Here is a 21,607-nt window from a genome sequence, read left to right on the forward strand (position 1 = left end):
GCCCTTACACACCGTGTTGTGTCTCACCCCGTGTCAATATGGACGCCCTTACACACAGTGTCCTGTCTCACCCCGTGTCAATATGGACGCCCTTACACACCGTGTTGTGTCTCACCCCGTGTCAATATGGACGCCCTTACACACAGTGTCCTGTCTCACCCCGTGTCAATATGGACGCCCTTACACACCGTGTTGTGTCTCACCCCGTGTCAATATGGACGCCCTTACACACCGTGTTGTGTCTCACCCCGTGTCAATATGGACGCCCTTACACACACTGTCCTGTCTCACCCCGTGTCAATATGGACGCCCTTACACACAGTGTCCTGTCTCACCCCGTGTCAATATGGACGCCCTTACACGCAGCGTGGTAGGTTTGGGGATATTTGGCTTCCGGGTGCGCTTGTGACCATAGAGAAATACACCTGCTAAGATGCGGCTGAGGAAACTGCCCACTTCAAGGCCTCCTGTCACAGGCCTTGACAGAGGAAGGACTGAGGAGGAAAGACCGAGGGCCATTATTGAGGGATCAGGGGGGCTTCTTTGGATTAAGTAACTTCGAGAATGGTGGCGAAATTGGCGTTTCCGGAGAAACAGTACCTTTCTCCAGGTGCTACACAGTGCCACCGTTTGAGTGAGCCTTGAGGGTGCCTACCCCGTACCCGTACATGGCAGAAGGCCACGCCACAGCCAACATGCAGCCACCACAGGTGTCATGCACAGGGTCATAGGCCATGCCTTGTGGTTAGTGGGGGCTAGGGGTGTACTCGTTATGCCCAGTTATCCTGAGCGCCATGTCCACTGGTCACGACTGCAGGGTGGGCACAGTGGGTGTGCCTACTGTACTCAAGCATGGTGCGCACACACCCACACACAAATTCACCCACAAATACACAACCCCCCTCTCCCCCCTCCAACGAGCAATTGTGTCTCTGCATTTGAGGATTTTAAAGAATGAAAAGGATTTGACAGTTCCCATGCACAGGGCTGGGCTGTCATTCAAGCATGCATAAGCCGAATTTAATATACGGTGCATTCCAAGTGAAACAGACGATTGCACTTGTTGGTGATTAGCTCGGAAGCTGGTAATCAGCAGAACCTGGGAGGGCGTGCCAGGCAGCGGGGGGCGGGCTCTTGCATGCAAGGTGATGACTCATCAGCTGAGTGTGGTGGACACCATCAGCCACGGATTCAACATCAAGAAGTCCACGGAAATCGTCTTCCTGGATGTCGCCAAAGCTTCCGACCAAGTCTGGCACAAGGGACTGCTGCACAAGATCATGGACCTGGGATTTCCAAACTACCCGGTGAAGACGACTGCAAGCTACCTGGGAGGCCGCACCTTCCATGTCGCCATGGGGTCTGAGATGTCCTCATCACATCCCATCTGAGCAAGCGTGCCACAGGGATCAAACCTCGGACCCTTCCTGTTCAACCTCTTCACCAACGACATCCCGACAGATCTCCACAAGACCGACCTGGCGCTGTGTGCAGACGATGTTGCAGTCATCTACCTCCCAGTCGTTCAGCGAAAAGGAAGTGGCGAAGAACCGGCAAGCTTCATTGGATACCATCGCAAAGTGGTACAGTGATTGGCGGATAGAGCTCAACACTTGCAAGACCACTGCCACACTGTTCACCAGAAAGAAGATCAAGGAGCACCCACACATCAGCCTCAACGGGGAGACCATCAAGTGGTAGAGCTGCAGCCGGTACCTCGCTGCGCCCAGAACAGCAAACTCAACTGGGAAAGCCACATCGAGAACACTCAGCAGAAGGCTACAGGAATGATGGCAGCACTGTACCCACTCCTGAAGAGCAAGTCCATGCCACTCCGGACAAAGATCAACGTCTACAAGGCGATCATCAGACCCACCCTGACGTATGCTTCCCCAGCATGGATGACCTGCCATGAGCGACACCGGAAGAGTCTTCAGATAGTCCAGAACAAGGCCCTGCGGATATCGTCTGGAGCTCCAATCCTCACAAGGATAGCTGACCTTCACAGAGACCTGGACATCGAGATGTTGGACGAACATCTAGCGAAACTGAGCAAGAACTCCTACAGAGGACTGGATCAGAACCCGAACCCTCTGATCAGAAGACTCACTGCCACCTCTGCAAACCCCTTCGACCGCTACCCGCGGCCCATCACTGCGAAGACCCCGTGAAACCAGCTCTACTGTGACAAGACCACACAGGCCAAGAAGAAAACAAACCCACGACTACACCCTCAACCTGAGAAGATGGAGTAATGAGGCTCCAGCCTCGGTGTCCAATAATCACAGCTGATGGATAAAAATCTATCAGCAAGAAGAAGAACAAGCGCAAGGTGATTGGTTGCTGAGGTAGTGAACCCATTCTATTGGCAGGTGTGGGTTATGAAGCGTCAAGCACCCCCCGCACCCCCTTACTGGGCTCATGAGCACTTGCCCCACATGTTGTCACTAGCGGTACTTGGAGTGCCGCAGAAGCCTCTGGGGAGTCCCACGGGGGTGGTAAGGACATTAGAAGGGATAGGGGGGTGGGGGTCCTCACCTTGTGGCAGTAGTAGACCGCAGACACGATCTGCCGGAAGAAGTGGCGCGCCTCCTGCTCCGTCAGCCGCTGCCGGTCACTGATGTAGTCATAGAGGTCCCCCTTGGACGCGTGCTCCATCACGATCACAATCTTGCTGCTGTTCTCAAAGACTGCAGGGTGGAAGAAGAGAGGGAGGGAGGGAGGGGGAGAGAGAGAGAGAGAGAGAGAGAGAGAGAGAGAGAGAGAGTCAGATCCCGGCGCCATCACACAGCTCACGAGACCCAAGGAGCTCCATTGCCCCCATTTCACGTGCAAAGACCCAGGACTATAGCACTTGAAATCACGGGTCTCTACTCTACAAAGGCGCGCAGTGAGCACGCGCAAGCCACCGCCACCAAAGGAAAAGAAACATGGCGGCCATCTTGATGGGCAGGCTGGGTCAGCAGGTCAGCATGTGCCACCTATACAGAGGCGTGGCGATGCAGTAGGATGGGGAGTAGGGTCTGCATAGAGAATAAGCTGGTGGTTTGCGTCTACTGCTTCCACCGGAACATTCTGCAGACACCCACTGCTCCGGGGGTTGCCGTGCTACCCACAGGGGTGGCCTGGCCTATAGGGAACTCTGCAGATTTCCCAGGACTGGCCTATACAGAAGTCTGGAGATTTCCTGAAAGGCCTCTGCACACTGGGCCTATAGGGAACTCTCCAGATTGACTGGGACCAACCACCGTCCACTGTGGGGTTCCACAAGGGTCCTGCAATTCACCAACACTGTACAATATGCTCACCCTTCCACTCTTTCAACAAGTTGGACAATCTCGGTTTAGCTCACAGAAACTATGCCGATGCTACACAGGTCCTCCTTCCACTCGCAGGTTATTACGAGAAACACTATGCAAAACATATTCCACCATCCACGCATGGATGACAGCAAATGGGCTGTGCCTCAACGGTGATAAAACCGGGATCCTCTTGGTAGGTCTCAAGGAAACGCTCAATAAACTTGACAAACACTACAGTAGCTTTAACATGGACAACACCCAGATCACCGTCTCGCAAACCTTAGGAGCATTCATTGACTCCATGCTCTGCATGTCGTGCCAAGTTAGCGCTATTGCTTCCTCGGCAGCATTCACCACCAAACTGATAAATGCAGTCAAACCCCATCTATCCTCTCGGAAGTGTCTGGTAATGGCTAGAACTGCCACTGAGGCCAAACTGGACTACTAAGGTCCTACTTGCTGGAACCTATTCAAAGAATCTGAACAGACTACAAACCATTAAAAATAATGCACTTAGGGAAGCTCTGGGCCTTCCCAAAAGGGAACACATCTCACTTGCAAAACGCCATGCCCACTGGCTCCCGGTGAAAGAACGCATACTATTCAAGACCCTGGCCATAACACACAAGTGCCTCTCACTGGCAGACCCATCTTATCTATCAGAAAAAATAGTTTGTGCCACACCTTCCAGACCCAAGTGCTCACATCACACAAATCAGCTTAACGCCCCGACCTACAAAAGAACCAAAGCGGGAGGCTCTAGCTTCCTATTCCTAGCGCCTAAACATTGGAATGCCCTCCCTACGACACTAAGGAATGAGACCTCCCACAAGTCACTCAAAACCAAGCTCTTCAATTAACCCACTTCACGGCTCACACCTATGGTCACCCCAGGAAGGCCTTTTAATTTGCTCTGTAACCATGGAACCATTGTGAATGTAACTCTGCTCAATATATATCTTTGTTAATACATCCAACAACTGTCTTGTAACAGGTTCACTGTAACCTGGCACCGTGAGAATGTAACTATGCCAAAGTCAATGAAACCATCAACTACCCTGCTCTGCTACAGGTTCACTGTACCCTGGCACCGTGAGAATGTAACTATGCCAAAGTCAATGAAACCATCAACTACCCTGCTCTGCTACAGGTTCTCTGTACCCTGGCACTGTGAGAATGTAACTATGCCAAAGTCAACAAAACCATCAACTACCCTGCTCTGCTACAGGTTCACTGTACCCTGGCACCGTGAGAATGTAACTATGCCAGCGTCAATGAATCCATCAGCTACCCTGCTCTGCTACAGGTTCACTGTAACATGTAACCGTGAGCATGTAACTATGCCAATGTATCCATCAACTACCCTGCTCTGCCCTGCCCTGCTACAGGTTCACTGTAACCAAGAACCACAGACTGTCGTTCCATTGTTTTTTTTTTGCGTCATGTAACTAAGTAAGCTTTGCTGTAACAGCGCCACGATGCTCCAGGGCCAACTTGCGTGCTTTATAAATGTAAAAAATAAAAATAAAAAATAAAAACTCTGGAGATTTCCCGGTAGGCCTCTGCACACTGCAGAGGGGTGGACTGGCCTATAGGGAACTCTGGAGATTTGCCAGTGCGCCTCTGTACCCTGGTCAGGGCTGGCCTGGCCTAGAGGGAACTCTGGAGATTTCCTGGTAGGCCTCTGAACCCCAGGCCTCTTGTCTGCTAATCTGTTTTATTTCCAAATGTTCTCATAGGAAAAGGGTTGGGCTTGCTGAAAATGTGTACTATGGGGCCACTTTGAACATAATTTCCAGGGCCTCTTTGGTTCCCAGTCCACCCAGCGACCCGCACAGTTCAGGATTAAGACAATACAGAGAACGGGAGAACGGGCAGCCTGCATTTCCGCCCCGTCTGGGAATGTCCGGTGGAATTCCCGAGATGTGGCTGCCTGGAGATTAACTGGAATCAAGGCGGAAAGGGAAGAGTGGGGGGGGGGGGGGGGGTTCAGAACAGGCTGCAGACATAACAATACCGCTCATATTTATAGTAAGATGCACTTAACCCACTCAGGAGCAGCAACATTTGGGGGCGGGGGTGGTCTGAAGTGAAGGTGCTACGTCCGTGTTCCATAGGAACATGGAAGGCAGCCGTGATTAAAAGGGGCTTCTGAATAATTTCAGCCTCCATGCTGGACATAAAAAAAAGTAGAGACCTAGAGACCTGTACGGGGGGGAGGGGGGGGGGGTGGATGGCAGTTTCAGACACCACTGAGCATAGGAAGCTTGTAAAATACCATGCAACCAGGTTTGGCGAGTAGTGGCAGTGCAATGCATCCGTAAGTGGGCGCTAGGCAGTAGAGCTTTGGGCGAGCCAGCAGTGTTGCATTTTGTACAGTCATCAGCTGCATTTATTGACTGCTTTTTGCTTGGCAACTTTTTCACTACAGAGGTATTTTCATCACGACTTTTTCAACAACTACATTTTTTGTTGGTTACAATTTCACTGGTTACCGGGAGAGACATTTGCCAGATACTTTCATACTGACACTGCCTGACCAGAAGATGGTAAGAGCTGGCAAATGGGGTCAGCACCTGGGCATATAATGGCAATGCCTATACAAGAGGTCACGGGCATCCAGCAGCACTCGGGCCTGGCACGCGACAAGTCCTAGCAGCACAGCATGTTGAAGTCCGTGCTCGGCCGCTTACCACAGTTGACCATGGCCAACTCACAAACCACCCGCGCCTCAGCTTCTTAGCTGATGCAGAGAGCACCCAGAAGCTGTGCCAAGCAAATTAAGCAATTTCCTGGTCCAGATGTGTATGGCTGTGTGAGCTCACCCACTGGGTGCAGACATGCCCCCGCCTCATTCAACAACTTCCACCCGTTGGATCCGGGAACGAGCCGTACATGTTCTGCCCTCCCCGCACACTGGCCCCTGAACCTTAAACGGTTTATACACACGTCCAAGCTACGTGCCCGCTATCAAGCCACAAAGATACGGAGGCCTGGCGGCCATTAAGATGTCGCGGCAAGTGGCCCGTGCAGTGGCATTCTGACGTCCAGGAATGAAGGGCAATGCAGATGGCATGTCTTATCCTGATCTAAACTGGAAAGCTGTGCCAGGATCCTGAGAGGCGGGCGAGATTAGGACCAGGCCAATTTTAGCGCTCACGTGACTGGTGCGATTATAAAAGAATATTTGAACAGGGTGCCGGGGGCATTTGAAAGAAGATCAGCCACAGTAAATAAGGCTTGGCACGGCAAGTCAGCAGTCGAAACTGAAAGTGGACTTGTATAGTCACCTGCCAGTAAGAAGGTGTGGCCCCAATTAGGTTCAGTGGCCCCAATTAGGTTCAGTGGCCCCAATTAGGTTCAGTGGCCCCAATCAGGTTCAGTGGCCCCAATCAGGTTCAGTGGCCCCATTACAGGCGTGGTGTGGAGTGTACAGCGTAACACGTACCAATGATCTTCTCTCAGTGCCCTGCAGAAGTCTGCAGTCCCACGTATCAGATAGAATGCAAGACAGCTTGCGTGCCAATGACTTGTCATGCAGCACAAGAGGGAGGGGAGAGTGTTGTGTGGCGATGCAGTAAAGGGCAAAGTCTCAAGACACAACAACTTCGTGAATCAAGATTTCAAACAAAGATGTCCCAAAAATATTCTAACTACATACAAATGGCATGTATGCCGACACACTTAGCGCTGTTGGTCACCATATAAGGCGGTTGGGCCTCAAACTTCCCATTGTCCATACTTCAGGTGCAACACTTTTTTAATCAATAAGAGAGGCCTGATAATGAAGCACATATTTCTAGTCAAGAAAGTGGGGCCAGAAGTGGGACCAGAAGTGGGGCCAGAAGTGGGGCCAGAAGTGGGGCCAGAAGTGGGGCCAGATAGTGGAGCAGAAACTTCTGGTCAAGAAAGCGGGGCCAGATAGTGGGGCAGAAACTTCTGGTCAAGAAAGCGGGGCCAGATAGCGGGACAGAAACTTCTGGTCAAGAAAGCGGGGCAGAAACTTCTGGTCAAGAAAGCGGGGGCAGAAGTGGGACCAGAACTGGGGCCAGAAGTGGGGCCAGAAGTGGGGCCAGAAGTGGGGCCAGAAGTGGGGCCAGAAGTGGGGCCAGATAGTGGAGTAGAAACTTCTGGTCAAGAAAGCGGGGCCAGAAAGTGGGGCAGAAACTTCTGGTCAAGGAAGCGGGGCCAGATAGTGGGGCAGAAACTTCTGGTCAAGAAAGTAGGGCCAGATAGTGGAGCAGAAACTTCTGGCTCAGAAAGTGGGGCCAGACAGTGGAGCAGAACCTCAAGCGGTGGTGGTTAAACCTCCCTCTCCCCTCGTGATCTGCTGGTCTTGGGAGTATAGCCCCTAGGCGGAAATGGCGAGCAGAAGCAGTGTTCTGAAAAGTCCCTGTGGCGGCGGAGGCGGATTACGCGGCATGTGCTCAGCAGATTGTCCCTGTACCGAGGAAACACGAGGGCATGTTTGTGTGATGACCCACGTTGTTTTGTTGTGTATTAATAGCATCATGACACAAGGGTTTCGACACGGGCATCAGATGCGGGAGGGGAAACCGGTGAGGGCCCAGTCAAAATAAAAGAAAGGTACAGTGTGTGCAGTGGCAGACAGCCACCCTGGCCACAGACTTCCGACACCTAGTGGCTGGCAATGCCAAAGGACCAGTCTTATTAGGCGAGCACCAGGTACCTTCCATTGCAACAAACCGTTGCCTACAGCAACCAGCTTCCTACTTCTACTAGTCGTTGGCACTGTCTGCCCTAACCGCTCCTCCACACACAGGCACTAGCAACGCCGGCACTCTTCAGGGAACTTCCAGGTGTGCACAGACCAACATTTTTGGGCACACCTCAAAGTTGCTTTGAATAAGTGCAGGCAAACAAATGGCTGCACTTCTCATTCCAGTTCCGTCCGGTTAGTCCACTTTGTCCTTTTTTTCCAAAACAAAAAAAATCAGAGAGCCAATGGGTGACAAGAACAGGGTTTTTAAGGTTAGCACTGCTAACCGACTTCTCTGGTTATTCTAGTAAGGGGGACACACGCACACCCTTCCACCCAGATTCGGGGCCCCACTACTGGCACTATACCACTGTCCCTACCACACACCGCTCTGCCAGTGCACCCCCGGACCCAGCTGAAGCAGCCCAGGGGGCAGAGTGCGGTGCCAAGGCTTCGGGATTGTGAGCACGGATGCCTCGCCGTAGGGGCACCTCTGTAGTGATATATATATATATATATATATATATATATATATACACACACACACACACACACACACACACACACACACACACATACCCCCCCCCACCCAAATACAGCCCTGCCTGAAGCATACTCCTGCCCTGCAGCACTGGGAACCACACCAAGCTCTGGCAATGCCCCTCTGTCCCCGCCATGCAACGGCTGCAACTGCTACCCTGCACCGCTTTCAGGGTGCTGCCAGGCAGCTTGCTTCAGAAAAAGGATCCTCTGCGCACTGTGTAGCAGAAGAAACTCGAGGACGGGAACACTGACATGGGCAAAATGCATCGAGCCAGCAGCCGCCAAGTTGCCGACTCGACTGCTGGACTGGCCAACCATTGGCCAAGGTCGCCACGCCAGCTGCAGAGGACCCAGCCATGGGAGATAGAGGCCGCCTGGAAGTTTTAGGCAACAGCCGGACAGGCCGGACCTCAGGAGAGCCTCGGGGTAAGGAACTGGACAATCTCCACGAGGTAGTCGTCAAAGATTGTCCTTGAGGGAGGCCTTCAGGTTAGAAGACCGGCCTTGGCGCAGAGGGACAGCACTAGAAAGCTTTGTGATTGGATGACAGAGGGTGGCAGCTCACTGAAGTGGAGCAGCAGGGCCCGCCAATCCCCTGCCAGGAAGAGGCCTCAACAAGCGGTGAAGAGAGAGGGCAGCCATTACCTTCCCAGTAAGAGGCCTTGGGATTAGACACGGGGCAGGCGGAAAGAGGACTGGCGCGGCCCTTACCTTCATGGATGGCGATGATGTGCGGGTGGTTCAGCGACGACATGATCTCAATCTCCCGCCGGATGTGCACCAGGTCCTGTTCGTCTTTGATCTTCTCTTTTCGAATCGACTTGATGGCCACCTGTCAAAAAAAACGATACATACAGCTGTAAAAACCACACGCGCATCCTCCCCTACATACAATCCCATAATGCAAAGCGGCAACCTTTGTACATGACACAAAGTCTATGGAGAGTGGCACTCATGGGTGTAACATGGTTGGCTGGGTCTTTGTTGCCACTCAATGAGCGAATTTAAGAACGGTGCCATTAATGCACAGACCATGTGGCCACACGCAAAGCCACTCACGCTAACCAGCAGCAAACTAACCCAATTCACCAAAACACAGCATTTCAACACTTCTTGAAACCCTCAAAGGACAACTTCCTGGCAGATGGCAAGGGTAGCTGTGAGCCAACAATGGTCCACTACACTCAAAAGGTTTATTTGACAGGATCTGTGAACCCCAGTTCACTTTGAAAGCGGTCAGGTAGGTAGTTCACGGACAGACAGCTGAGAAAATTGGGTTCTCCACCTCCGTTGCCTGAATATTTCCACTGCCATCCTGATGCCAACACCAAAACCAATGCCGTACCAACAGGCGAACCCCTTCCCGGAGGCCACCACACCAAAGGGGCAAGCTCACACTGAAGGACTGCGGGCATGGTTGGGTTAGCGGGACCTCTCAACTTCCAGAATTGCCCAGGACTAATCCAAAGGTTTTTACGCACCCAAACGGGGCAAGAGAGGGCTCCCGCCCAGCACAGTAACCAACTTCCTGAAGCAGGGTGCAACATGTTCGTCAGGAGGGTTGGTGGCCACATCCCTTGCGTGCCAGGCGACCCACGAGTTGTTTTTTTGGGGAGCTGGTTGGCATGGGGAGGCGCGGAGCAGCGAGGTCATTATTCCCTAATCCCCGATGAAAAGGGACCGGGGACAATGGCCGCGGCGTCAGTGTACAACGCAAGGCGTCCGAAGCTCTTGTTTGGGTGGCGCGAGGGAATGCGGAACCAGCGCTAATCCTGCAAGAGGATCCCGGGCACAAAGGGCAGTGCCACTCCCATCCACCAAGGCAGCCCTGGCAACCGCATAGGACACTGGGGCAGCTGTGCCCGGCGCGCCAACGTCAGCCAAGGCCGACCTGGGCCCAACACTCAATGGCAACCAGAGGAGATGGGCGGGACTCGGTCCCCCTCCCTGGGAACTCAGGGGGTTTGAGGGACTGGATGGTTCTGCGGGGTGGTGGGGAATAGGATGGGCTTCTGGTTGGAATAGGATGGGGCCTGCCCTGCTCAGAAGAGGCTGGTCCAGCACGGGGCAGCACTGGCCCTGCTCTCCAGGCGGGCTGCTGCACTGCCAGCCGGCCCAGAGTGCAGGCCGGGGCAGCACGGCCGGTCTTTACACCTGCGTGGGATCCCCACACAGAAGCACCCCACCCCAGAATGAAAGCAGGAGGCCAGGGTGCTATTATTAGCCCCGCTCCCCCCCCTCCTTCCGCCCCCTCACACGCTGCCTTTCACTCCAGCCGCCGCCGCCGCCATGGAAACCGAATCCACTTGTGTTTAACTTGGGAGGGAGCCAGGAAACGAGAAAGCCACTTTACACCCCCCCCCCACACGCCCCCCGTCCGTCTGCGGCCCGGGCGGGGGTGCACAGACGCCTCTATTCAGCCCCATGCGGTGGGGAGTGCGAGAAGCTGCTCCTGTACTCGGCTCAGGCGCTTCTGTACACGAGGCTCTGCTCAGCTCAGGCGGGGGTGCACATGGAATGCGGGACCCCATAATCAGCTGGGGTGCACAGGCTGGGGTGTACAGGGGATGGCGGGACCCCTTTTGCTCAGGCTGGGGTGCACAGGGGATGGTGGGGCCCCTTTTGCTCAGGCTGGGGTGCACAGGGGATGGTGGGGCCCCTTTTGCTCAGGCTGGGGTGCTCAGGCTGGGGTGTACAGGGGATGGCGGGGCCCCTTTTGCTCAGGCTGGGGTGTACAGGGGATGGTGGGACCCCTAGATCAGGCTGGGGTGCACCGGGGATGCCGGGACCCCTTCAGCTCAGGCTGGGGTGCTCAGGCTGGGGTGCACAGGGGATGGCGGGACCCCTTTTGCTCAAGCTGGGGTGCTCAGGCTGGGGTGCACAGGGGATGGTGGGACCCCTAGATCAGGCTGGGGTGTACAGGGGATGGCAGGGCCCCTTTTGCTCAGGCTGGGGTGTACAGGGGATGGCGGGGCCCCTTTTGCTCAGGCTGGGGTGCTCAGGAGATGGTGGGACCCCTAGACCAGGCGGGGGTGCGCAGGGGATGGTGGGACCCCTTTTGCTCAGGCTGGGGTGTACAGGGGATGGCGGGGCCCCTTTTGCTCAGGCTGGGGTGCTCAGGCTGGGGTGCACAGGGGATGGTGGGACCCCTTTTGCTCAGGCGGGGGAAGGGGGGTGTACAGGCTGGGGTGCTCAGGCGGGGGTGCGCAGGGGATGGTGGGACCCCTAGATCAGGCGGGGGTGCTCAGGGGATGGTGGGACCCCTAGACCAGGCGGGGGTGCTCAGGGGATAGTGGGACCCCTAGCTCAGGCGGGGGTGCGTAGGGGATGGTGGGACCCCTTTTGCTCAGGCTGGGGTGCACAGGGGATGGTGGGGCCCCTTTTGCTCAGGCTGGGGGTGCTCAGGCTGGGGTGCACAGGAGATGGTGGGACTCCTTTTGCTCAGGCTGGGGTGCTCAGGCTGGGGTGCTCAGGCTGGGGTGCACAGGGGATGGTGGGACCCATTTTGCTCAGGCTGGGGTGCTCAGGCTGGGGTGCACTGGGGATGGTGGGACCCCTTTTGCTCAGGCTGGGGTGCTCAGGCTGGGGTGCTCAGGCTGGGGTGCACAGGGGATGGTGGGACCCCTAGATCAGGCGAGGGTGCACAGGGGATGGTGGGACCCCTAGATCAGGCGGGGGTGCTCAGGCTGGGGGGCTCAGGGGATGGTGGGACCCCTTTTGCTCAGGCTGGGGTGCTCTGGCTGGGGTGCACAGGGGATGGTGGGACCCCTAGATCAGGCGGGGGTGCTCAGGCTGGGGTGCTCAGGGGATGGTGGGACCCCTTTTGCTCAGGCTGGGGTGCACATGTGAACAGGCAATGGGCAAGAAGCTCCCATCACGTGGGCATCGGAAAGTCATGAGGGAAGCTGGGGGGGTGGGGGGGCAAGCTCTAAAGGCAAACAACTGAGGGACTGAGTGGGGGGTGGCAGGGAGGGATATGTAATGGCAGTTAACTCAACTGACTGGCACTCATGCCCACCCTCTGGCATTTCGGATTGCTGAGTCATTGGCCTAGGTTTGGGGGACGTGGTGGGGGGGGCGCGGCGCGGGTCTCCCAGGAGACCCGCATAGAATGCCTTTTAGATGTAAAAGGCGCCGAGGACTGAACAGTGACCCCAGCTGAGTCAGTGCCCCCCCCCCCCCCTCCGAAACTAATGGATTATGTTTGGGTGAAGGCGCACAGTGTGTTTAACCCCCCCTCCCCCTCTTCTCCATCTCGCCTGCGGGCCTTCTGTCGCCTAACATTGAAGATCTGCAAGAGCCGGGGGGGGGGGGGGGGAGGCAAGGGGGGGCATTCTCCGACTACTTTTCATCTAGAAACAAAAGCCGTGCCCTGAATGGCAGCCCTGCCGAGGCTGGCGCAGCATCACCGCTCTTCTCTGCACTTCTGGGCCCAGCGCTGCAGGGGCAGTAATGCAGGCATGCTGGGCGATGCCTCTGGGCTCGGCAAGGGTCTGCCCAGAGCTTCCTGTAGAGGCCCCAGGGCACGGGTGCCAGCCCTTCACCCATCTTAAGTATGAGCTGAGAGATACCGTCATGCAACGCTCTCACTTGGCAGCACAGCCTCTGTCTGGAATGGGCAGCTCAGCTAGCTGTGCTCTTTCGCACAGCCTCTTCCAAGAATGGGCAGCTCAGCTAGCTGTGCTCTTTCGCACAGCCTCTGTCTGGAATGGGCAGCTCAGCTAGCTGTGCTCTTTCGCACAGCCTCTGTCTGGAATAGGCAGCTCAGCTAGTTGTGCTCTTTCGCACAGCCTCTTCCTGGAATTGCCCATTATATATGACCGCTGCACTATAGTTAAGTTAGTGGTCAAAGTGTGCGAAAAGAAGTAGTGGTACTATGTTTCCTGCTGGCCTGCCCTCGCTCCCCACAAACCCCATCACCACGTCCCCTCCCTCACACCAAACACACCCCCAACACTTGCACCTGCTGTTTAAGGGAACGTTCAGTGCAGACATTTTTTTATGAAAATATATTACAGTTGTCGGCCTAGTCCCCATTAATTTTACCATGGATAAAAATGTCAAGTGTTTGCTCCAATGCACAGCGAAAACCGCTGGATACAACTGGACCAGATACGAAACAACTTGGGCATGAAGCGGTAACTCGATGGGAGGGGGGGGGGGGGGGGAGTGTCTAGGGTTATTGTGTCCAGAATTTTTTTTTTGAAAATTGATGGAGAAGGGGTTGCCCCCTTACCACAAAATGATAGCTATATCACCCATGGTGCTTTGCAGCAGAGTGGCTTTTCAGAAAGTAAAAAGCTGCCATTTTTTGGTTCAATGCGAGACATGTTCGCAAATATTCAGAAACGAAAAGTTGAAAAAAATGCCTTTTGGAGGAGGCAAAAGGATTAAATTGAATCACACTAGAGGTGGGGAGGATACCATGTGAAATTGGGGAGTTGGGTGAGGCGCCGGGGACCACGCTCAGAGCTCAAACGTTTTTGCATACGGGATCGGGAGTGAAAGTGTCACATGTATAATAACCACAGATATTTCAGCAAAATATTCTGGGTTATTTGTGGCCCATTGCTAATATCACCCCAGTTATACGACAAAAGTTTAACAAAAAAAAAAAAGTGTTAAAAAAAAAATTGATTTTACAAAAGTGGAATTGTACAGCTACAGTGAGAAGTGGGGCAACATGCCAAGGGGTGCAATACGGCCCTGGCCATTGAACACGAAGGCCCTGCCTAGTGGTCCGGAAAGACATGTACCGTGGCCACGGCCTTCACCCGTGGCCACCTAGTGGGTCCAAAAGAAACATATTGGGGTAACATGTAGAGTGGACCCGGCCTAAGGTCAGGACACTTTGAAATATACAGTGGGCTCGGCCCTCTCTCCAGAGTTCTCCCTAGGGCAGTCCACCCCCGAGGGGTTCCAGTTGCCACAGTGCATCCTTAGTCCTACGCAAGCGTTGCTTCACCCTCTTACGCTCCTTACACTGCCAGCTTCTTTGCCTGCTGCGAGCACCTCAGGGAGGTGAATATTGAATGCGCTCCTCTCCTTTCTCGCCCCCCCCCCCCAGTACCAGTGTGGGTTACCAGCATTTTTTTTTCTAGCAGTCTCAAGATGCATTTCTTTCTTCATCCCCCACTCCGACCCCCTGCAAAGGTTGTTGAAGTAAAGCGGTGAACCCTAGGAAATGGAGAAGGATGGGGCGATCCTTGGCCTGGCATCACTATAGGAATGACTGAGAAGGATGGGGCAATCCTTGGCCGGCATCACTGGAGGAATGAACAAGAAGGATGGGGCGCTCCTTGGCCTAGCATTACTAGAGGAATGACAGAGAAGGAGGGGGCGATCCTTGACCTGGCATCACTATAGGAATGAACGAGAAGGATGGGGCGATCCTTGGCCCGGCATCACTCTAGGATTGACGGAGAAGGATGGGGCGCTCCTTGGCCCAGCATTACTAGAGGAATGACAGAGAAGGAGGGGGCGATCCTTGGCCTGGCATCACTAGAGGAATGACTGAGAAGGATGGGGCGATTGTTGGCCTGGCATCACTCTAGGAATGACAGAGAAGGATGGGGCGCTCCTTGGCCCAGCAACACTAGAGGAATGAATGAGAAGGATGGGGCGCTCCTTGGCAGGCATCACTATTGGCATGAACGAGAAGGATGGGGCGATCCTTGGCCGGCATCACTCTAGGAATGACGGAGAAGGATGGGGCGATTGTTGGCCTGGCATCACTCTAGGAATGATGAAGAAGGATGGGGCGCTCCTTGGCCCGACATCACTAGAGGAATGACTGAGAAGGATGGGGCACTCCTTGGCCCGGCATCACTCTAGGAATGACAGAAGGATGGGGCGCTCCTTGGCCTGGCATCACTAGAGGAATGACAGAGAAGGATGGGGCGCTCCTTGGCCGGCATCACTCTAGGAATGAATGAGAAGGATTGGCGGCTCCTTGGCCGGCATCACTAGAGGAATGACGGAGAAGCATGGGGCGCTCCTTGGCCGGCATCACTCTAGGAATGAACAAGAAGGATGGGACACTCCTTGGCCCAGCATCACTAGAGGAATGACTGAGAAGGATGGGTCGATCCTTGGCCTGGCATCACTATAGGAATGAACGAGAAGGATGGGGCGATCCTTGGCCCGGCATCACTCTAGGATTGACGGAGAAGGATGGGGCGATCCTTGGCCCAGCAATACTAGAGGAATGACAGAGAAGGATGGGTCGATCCTTGGACTGGCATCACTATAGGAATGAACAAGAAGGATGGGGCGATCCTTGGCCGGCATCACTCTAGGAATGAATGAGAAGGATGGGGCGCTCCTTGGCCGGCATCACTAGAGGAATGAACAAAAAGGATGGGGCGCTCCTTGGCCCAGCATTACTAGAGGAATGACAGAGAAGGAGGGGGCGCTCCTTGCCCTGGCATCACTAGAGGAATGACAGAGAAAGATGGGGCAATCCTTGGCCTGGCATCACTCTAGGAGTGACGGAGAAGGATGGGGTGCTCCTTGGCCCAGCATTACTAGAGGAATGACAGAGAAGGTTGGGGCAATTCTTGGCCCGGCATCACTCTAGGAGTGACGGAGAAGGATAGGGCACTCCTTGGCCTGGCATCACTCTAGGAATGACAGAAGGATGGGGCGATCCTTGGCCTGGCATCACTAGAGGAATGACAGAAGGATGGGGCGCTCCTTGGCCCGGCATCACTATAGAAATGACAGAGAAGGATGGGACACTCCTTGGCCCAGCATCACTAGAGGAATGACTGAGAAGGATGGGGCGCTCCTTGGCCCGGCATCACTCTAGGAATGATAAAGAAGGATGGGACACTGCTTGGCCCAGCATCACTAGAGGAATGCTAGAGCAGGATGGGGCGCTCCTTGGCCCGGCATCACTAGAGGAATGAAAAAGAAGGATGGGGCGCTCCTTGGCCCAGCATCACTAGAGGAATGACAGAAGGATGGGGCGTTCCTTGGCCCGGCATCACTCTAGGAATGACAGAGAAGGATGGGGCGCTCCTTGGCCCAGCATTACTAGAGGAATGACAGAGAAGGATGGGGCAATCCTTGGCCTGGCATCACTAGAGGAATGACTGAGAAGGATGGGGCGTTCCTTGGCCCGGCATCACTCTAGGAATGACAGAGAAGGATGGGGCGATCCTTGGCCTGGCATCACTAGAGGAATGACTGAGAAGGATGGGGCGTTCCTTGGCCCGGCATCACTCTAGGAATGACAGAGAAGGATGGGGCGATCCTTGGCCCGGCATCACTTTAGGAATGACAGAGAAGGATGGGGCGATCCTTTGCCTGGCATCACTCTAGGAATAATGGAGAAGGATGGGGCGTTCCTTGGCCCGGCATCACTCTAGGAATGACAGAGAAGGATGGGGCGTTCCTTGGCCCGGCATCACTCTAGGAATGACAGAGAAGGATGGGGCGATCCTTGGCCTGGCATCACTCTAGGAATAATGGAGAAGGATGGGGCGTTCCTTGGCCTGGCATCATTAGAGGAATGACTGAGAAGGATGGGGCGTTCCTTGGCCCGGCATCACTCTAGGAATGACAGAGAAGGATGGGGCGATCCTTGGTCTGGCATCACTATAGCAATGACAGACGGTAGGGGGCGCTACTTGGCCCAGCATCACTAGAGGAATGACAGAGAAGGATGGGGCGTTCCTTGGCCTGGCATCACTCTAGGAATAACGGAGAAGGGTGGGGCGCTCCTTGGCCTGGCATCACTATAGCAATGACAGACGGTAGGGGGCGCTCCTTGGCCCAGCATTACTAGAGGAATGACAGAAGGATGGGGTGTTCCTTGGCCCGGCATCACTAAAGGAATGACAGAGAAGGATGGGGCGTTCCTTGGCCTGGCATCACTCTAGGAATGACAGAGAAGGATGGGGCGATCCTTGGCCTGGCATCACTATAGCAATGACAGACGGTAGGGGGTGCTCCTTGGCCCAGCATTACTAGAGGAATGACAGAGAAGGTTGGGGCAATCCTTGGCCCGGCATCACTCTAGGAGTGACGGAGAAGGATGGGGCGATCCTTGGCCTGGCATCACTCTAGGAATGACAGAAGGATGGGGCGATCCTTGGCCTGGCATCACTCTAGGAATAACGGAGAAGGGTGGGGCACTCCTTGGCCTGGTATCACTCTAGGAATGACAGAAGGATGGGGCGTTCCTTGGCCCGGCATCACTCTAGGAGTGACGGAGAAGGATGGGGCGATCCTTGGCCTGGCATCACTAGAGGAATGACAGAGAAGGATGGGGCGTTCCTTGGCCCGGCATCACTAGAGGAATGACTGAGAAGGATGGGGCGCTCCTTGGCCTGGCATCACTCTAGGAATGACAGAAGGATGGGGCGATCCTTGGCCTGGCATCACTCTAGGAATAACGGAGAAGGGTGGGGCGCTCCTTGGCCTGGCATCACTATAGCAATGACAGAGAAGGATGGGGCGATCCTTGGCCTGGCATCACTAGAGGAATGACTGAGAAGGATGGGGCGTTCCTTGGCCCGGCATCACTCTAGGAATGACAGAGAAGGATGGGGCGATCCTTGGCCCGGCATCACTTTAGGAATGACAGAGAAGGATGGGGCGATCCTTTGCCTGGCATCACTCTAGGAATAATGGAGAAGGATGGGGCGTTCCTTGGCCCGGCATCACTCTAGGAATGACAGAGAAGGATGGGGCGTTCCTTGGCCCGGCATCACTCTAGGAATGACAGAGAAGGATGGGGCGATCCTTGGCCTGGCATCACTCTAGGAATAATGGAGAAGGATGGGGCGTTCCTTGGCCTGGCATCATTAGAGGAATGACTGAGAAGGATGGGGCGTTCCTTGGCCCGGCATCACTCTAGGAATGACAGAGAAGGATGGGGCGATCCTTGGTCTGGCATCACTATAGCAATGACAGACGGTAGGGGGCGCTACTTGGCCCAGCATCACTAGAGGAATGACAGAGAAGGATGGGGCGTTCCTTGGCCTGGCATCACTCTAGGAATAACGGAGAAGGGTGGGGCGCTCCTTGGCCTGGCATCACTATAGCAATGACAGACGGTAGGGGGCGCTCCTTGGCTCAGCATTACTAGAGGAATGACAGAAGGATGGGGTGTTCCTTGGCCCGGCATCACTCTAGGAATGACAGAGAAGGATGGGGCGCTCCTTGGCCCAGCATCACTAAAGGAATGACAGAGAAGGATGGGGCGTTCCTTGGCCCGGCATCACTCTAGGAGTGACGGAGAAGGATGGGGCGATCCTTGGCCTGGCATCACTCTAGGAATGACAGAAGGATGGGGCGATCCTTGGCCTGGCATCACTCTAGGAGTGACGGAGAAGGATGGGGCGATCCTTGGCCTGGCATCACTATAGCAATGACAGACGGTAGGGGGCGCTCCTTGGCCAGCATCACTCTAGGAATGACAGAGAAGGATGGGGCGATCCTTGGCCCAGCATTACTAGAGGAATGACAGAAGGATGGGGTGTTCCTTGGCCCGGCATCACTCTAGGAATGACAGAGAAGGATGGGGCGCTCCTTGGCCCAGCATCACTAAAGGAATGACAGAGAAGGATGGGGCGTTCCTTGGCCCGGCATCACTCTAGGAGTGACGGAGAAGGATGGGGCGATCCTTGGCCTGGCATCACTCTAGGAATGACAGAAGGATGGGGTGATCCTTGGCCTGGCATCACTCTAGGAGTGACGGAGAAGGATGGGGCGATCCTTGGCCTGGCATCACTCTAGGAATGACAGAAGGATGGGGCGATCCTTGGCCTGGCATCACTCTAGGAATAACGGAGAAGGGTGGGGCACTCCTTGGCCTGGTATCACTCTAGGAATGACAGAAGGATGGGGCGTTCCTTGGCCCGGCATCACTCTAGGAGTGACGGAGAAGGATGGGGCGATCCTTGGCCTGGCATCACTAGAGGAATGACAGAGAAGGATGGGGCGTTCCTTGGCCCGGCATCACTAGAGGAATGACTGAGAAGGATGGGGCGCTCCTTGGCCTGGCATCACTCTAGGAATGACAGAAGGATGGGGCGATCCTTGGCCTGGCATCACTCTAGGAATAACGGAGAAGGGTGGGGCGCTCCTTGGCCTGGCATCACTATAGCAATGACAGAGAAGGATGGGGCGATCCTTGGCCTGGCATCACTAGAGGAATGACTGAGAAGGATGGGGCGTTCCTTGGCCCGGCATCACTCTAGGAATGACAGAGAAGGATGGGGCGATCCTTGGCCCGGCATCACTTTAGGAATGACAGAGAAGGATGGGGCGATCCTTTGCCTGGCATCACTCTAGGAATAATGGAGAAGGATGGGGCGTTCCTTGGCCCGGCATCACTCTAGGAATGACAGAGAAGGATGGGGCGTTCCTTGGCCCGGCATCACTCTAGGAATGACAGAGAAGGATGGGGCGATCCTTGGCCTGGCATCACTCTAGGAATAATGGAGAAGGATGGGGCGTTCCTTGGCCTGGCATCATTAGAGGAATGACTGAGAAGGATGGGGCGTTCCTTGGCCCGGCATCACTCTAGGAATGACAGAGAAGGATGGGGCGATCCTTGGTCTGGCATCACTATAGCAATGACAGACGGTAGGGGGCGCTACTTGGCCCAGCATCACTAGAGGAATGACAGAGAAGGATGGGGCGTTCCTTGGCCTGGCATCACTCTAGGAATAACGGAGAAGGGTGGGGCGCTCCTTGGCCTGGCATCACTATAGCAATGACAGACGGTAGGGGGCGCTCCTTGGCCCAGCATTACTAGAGGAATGACAGAAGGATGGGGTGTTCCTTGGCCCGGCATCACTCTAGGAATGACAGAGAAGGATGGGGCGCTCCTTGGCCCAGCATCACTAAAGGAATGACAGAGAAGGATGGGGCGTTCCTTGGCCCGGCATCACTCTAGGAGTGACGGAGAAGGATGGGGCGATCCTTGGCCTGGCATCACTCTAGGAGTGACGGAGAAGGATGGGGCGATCCTTGGCCTGGCATCACTCTAGGAATGACAGAAGGATGGGGCGATCCTTGGCCTGGCATCACTCTAGGAGTGACGGAGAAGGATGGGGCGATCCTTGGCCTGGCATCACTCTAGGAATGACAGAAGGATGGGGCGATCCTTGGCCTGGCATCACTCTAGGAGTGACGGAGAAGGATGGGGCGATCCTTGGCCTGGCATCACTAGAGGAATGACAGACGGTAGGGGGCGCTCCTTACTCCGTGTATTGGCTGTGTTTTTGGACACGGAGCGGAAGCCTCAGGACTCCCATTGGTCCGGCTGCATTTGTGCTCCCTGGCCTGGAGGGTGTCTTTGTCTTTTTGTGCAAGTGAAAGGTTTATACAACTTATGTCTGAACCAAAACACTTAATAATAATAAACAAAATAAAGTAGAACGTAGAAAATGTTGGTAGGGCCCGACATCTGCCTGCGGGCGTGGTTTAGGTTGGCTTAGGTTGGTTTAGGTTGGTTTTGGTTGGTTGGGCACTTATATAGCGCTACGAACCCTCAGGTATCTGAGCGCTGCTTATTATTACCCACGGTGTGTGGTGCTCATTTATCGACCTCAGACGGATGAAAGGCTGAGTTTGGCCCTGCCGGGATTCGAACCTGCATCAGCAGGCTCTGCACAGATGTCAAAGCGAGCGCTGTACTCGCTGAGCTATCTGACCAGTTTTAACCGAAAATGTAATTTACGAAAGTTTTTTTTTAATTTTTTTTAAAAGGGCATTGAAAATCTACAGAAGCACACTTGCTTCTCCAAATAGTGTCTTCCAAAACACAGGCTTTTCCCCCTTAGCCCCCTCCCTCTTCTATAATGGGGGCCACACGCCTTCTGCTGGCCTTCTAATGCCCCACGTTTCAATCTGGAAACATGGTCAACTTTGTAATGCGGGCATTACCGATAACAGTTTATGGTTTTCCATTTTTTATATTTAAATGCATTCATTAAACGTTCCATTAGTATATAGAATGCGTACACACGTACAGAGATGAAACCCCCTCTCTCTCTGTGGAGTTTTCTATTGTGCAGTGAAGGCA

The 21,607-nt window shown here is 54.5% G+C and overlaps 1 protein-coding gene across 3 annotated transcripts in view; it reads right to left on the reverse strand.

Moving 5' to 3' along the window:
* NUAK2 (NUAK family kinase 2) overlaps window positions 1-21,607 on the reverse strand; it is an 87,915-nt gene that overhangs the window by 14,102 nt on the left and 52,206 nt on the right. For 2 of the 3 annotated variants that reach the window (XM_069633145.1, XM_069633143.1), the window contains exons 2-3: window positions 9,277-9,397; window positions 2,539-2,690 (exon numbers count right to left, since the gene is read on the reverse strand). In XM_069633145.1, the coding sequence (XP_069489246.1) occupies window positions 2,539-2,690; window positions 9,277-9,397 (273 nt within the window). Of the gene's footprint in view, window positions 1-2,538; window positions 2,691-9,276; window positions 9,398-10,046; window positions 10,701-21,607 lie in introns of those variants that run through there. The other variant, XM_069633144.1, reaches the window with a different exon arrangement.

This window comes from Ambystoma mexicanum, chromosome 13 (assembly GCF_040938575.1).
Source record: "Ambystoma mexicanum isolate Mex_15411 chromosome 13, UKY_AmexF1_1, whole genome shotgun sequence".
NCBI lineage: Eukaryota > Metazoa > Chordata > Amphibia > Caudata > Ambystomatidae > Ambystoma > Ambystoma mexicanum.